At 52.9% G+C, this 1,200-nt stretch overlaps 2 protein-coding genes across 2 annotated transcripts; both read right to left on the reverse strand.

Moving 5' to 3' along the window:
- Positions 1-215, reverse strand: KVP17_005257 (uncharacterized protein; the record flags this gene model as incomplete). Its single annotated transcript, XM_068515062.1, has 1 exon — positions 1-215. A coding segment is annotated over one exon (215 nt), but the record flags the coding sequence as incomplete, so codon positions are not given.
- Positions 216-364: 149 nt separating this feature from the next.
- On the reverse strand, positions 365-982 carry KVP17_002300 (uncharacterized protein; the record flags this gene model as incomplete). Its single annotated transcript, XM_068518418.1, has 1 exon — positions 365-982. The coding sequence occupies one exon, from the start codon at positions 980-982 to the stop codon at positions 365-367; it is 618 nt and encodes a 205-aa protein (XP_068379791.1).
- Between the last annotated feature and the right edge of the window lie 218 nt (positions 983-1,200).

A 1,200-nucleotide genomic window follows, 5' to 3' on the forward strand; every position in this document is an offset into this window, starting at 1 on the left:
CGAATCTCCTTTCCGTTGATAACCAGCTTGCCGTCGACGTGAGACACGGTCCCGCGGAACTTGCCGTGCACCGAGTCGTGGCTGAGAAGGTAGACAGCGTAGGAGATGTCCATGAAGGGGTCATTGATGGCCGTCACAGAGACACCCTTTTCAAGGGCAGCCCGGAACACCAGTCGTCCGATACGGCCGAATCCGTTGATGCCAAGAGTCACCATCTGCTTTCCTATAAGTTAGAAGTTAACGAGGTATTTCCCTCATGAATGTGGGCCGCATGGCTGTAGTTTGTCGGATCTTTTAGCTGGATGTCGTGTGCTTTTTCTTAGGATGTGCATATGAATCTTTAGAAAACTTATTTCTTATCAAACTAAGCAGTGATGTGCTGAGCCAAGTCAACAACGCGATTGCTGTAGCCCCACTCGTTGTCATACCAGGTGACCAGCTTGACGAAGGTATCGTTGAGCATAATGCCAGCCTTTGCGTCCAAAGTGGAGGAGTGAGCGTCGTGTACGAAGTCCTGGGAGACAACGTCTTCGTGAGTGACAGACATGTATCCCTTCATTGGACCCTCAGCAGCCTCCTGACAAGCTGCGACAATATCCTCGTACTTGCAAGGAGTAGCCAGCTTGCATGTCAGGTCGACCACAGAGACGTCAGTAGTGGGTACGCGGAAAGCCATACCAGTGAGCTTGCCATTCATTTCAGGGATGACCTTTCCGACAGCCTTGGCAGCTCCAGTGGAAGCGGGAATAATATTGGCAGAGGCACATCGACCAGCACGCCAGTCCTTGCCTCCCTTTGAAGGACCGTCAACAGCCAACTGGTTGATGGTCATGGCGTGAACGGTTGTCATCAGACCCTCCACAATGCCAAACTTGTCATTGACAATCTTAACCAGCGGAGCAAGACAGTTGGTCGTGCAGGAGGCGTTGGAGATGACGTCCTGGCCAGCATACGTGGTGTGGTTGACTCCCATGACGAACATCGGAGCATTTGCAGATGGCGCAGAGATGATAACCTTCTTGGCGCCACCCTTCAGGTGAGCGGAGGCTTTCTCCTGAGTGGTGAAGACGCCGGTAGACTCGCAAACAACCTCGACACCAGCGGAAGCCCAAGGAATGGAAGCAGCGTCCTTCTCGGCGAAGAACTGAATCTCCTTTCCGTTGATAACCAGCTTGCCGTCGACGTGAGACACGGTCCCGC

This window comes from the organism of the source record quoted next (genome assembly GCF_019968985.1).
Source record: "MAG: Porospora cf. gigantea B chromosome Unknown PgB_NODE_10410_length_1200_cov_5.71616, whole genome shotgun sequence".
In the NCBI taxonomy this organism is placed as follows: Eukaryota; Apicomplexa; class Conoidasida; order Eugregarinorida; family Porosporidae; genus Porospora; species Porospora cf. gigantea B.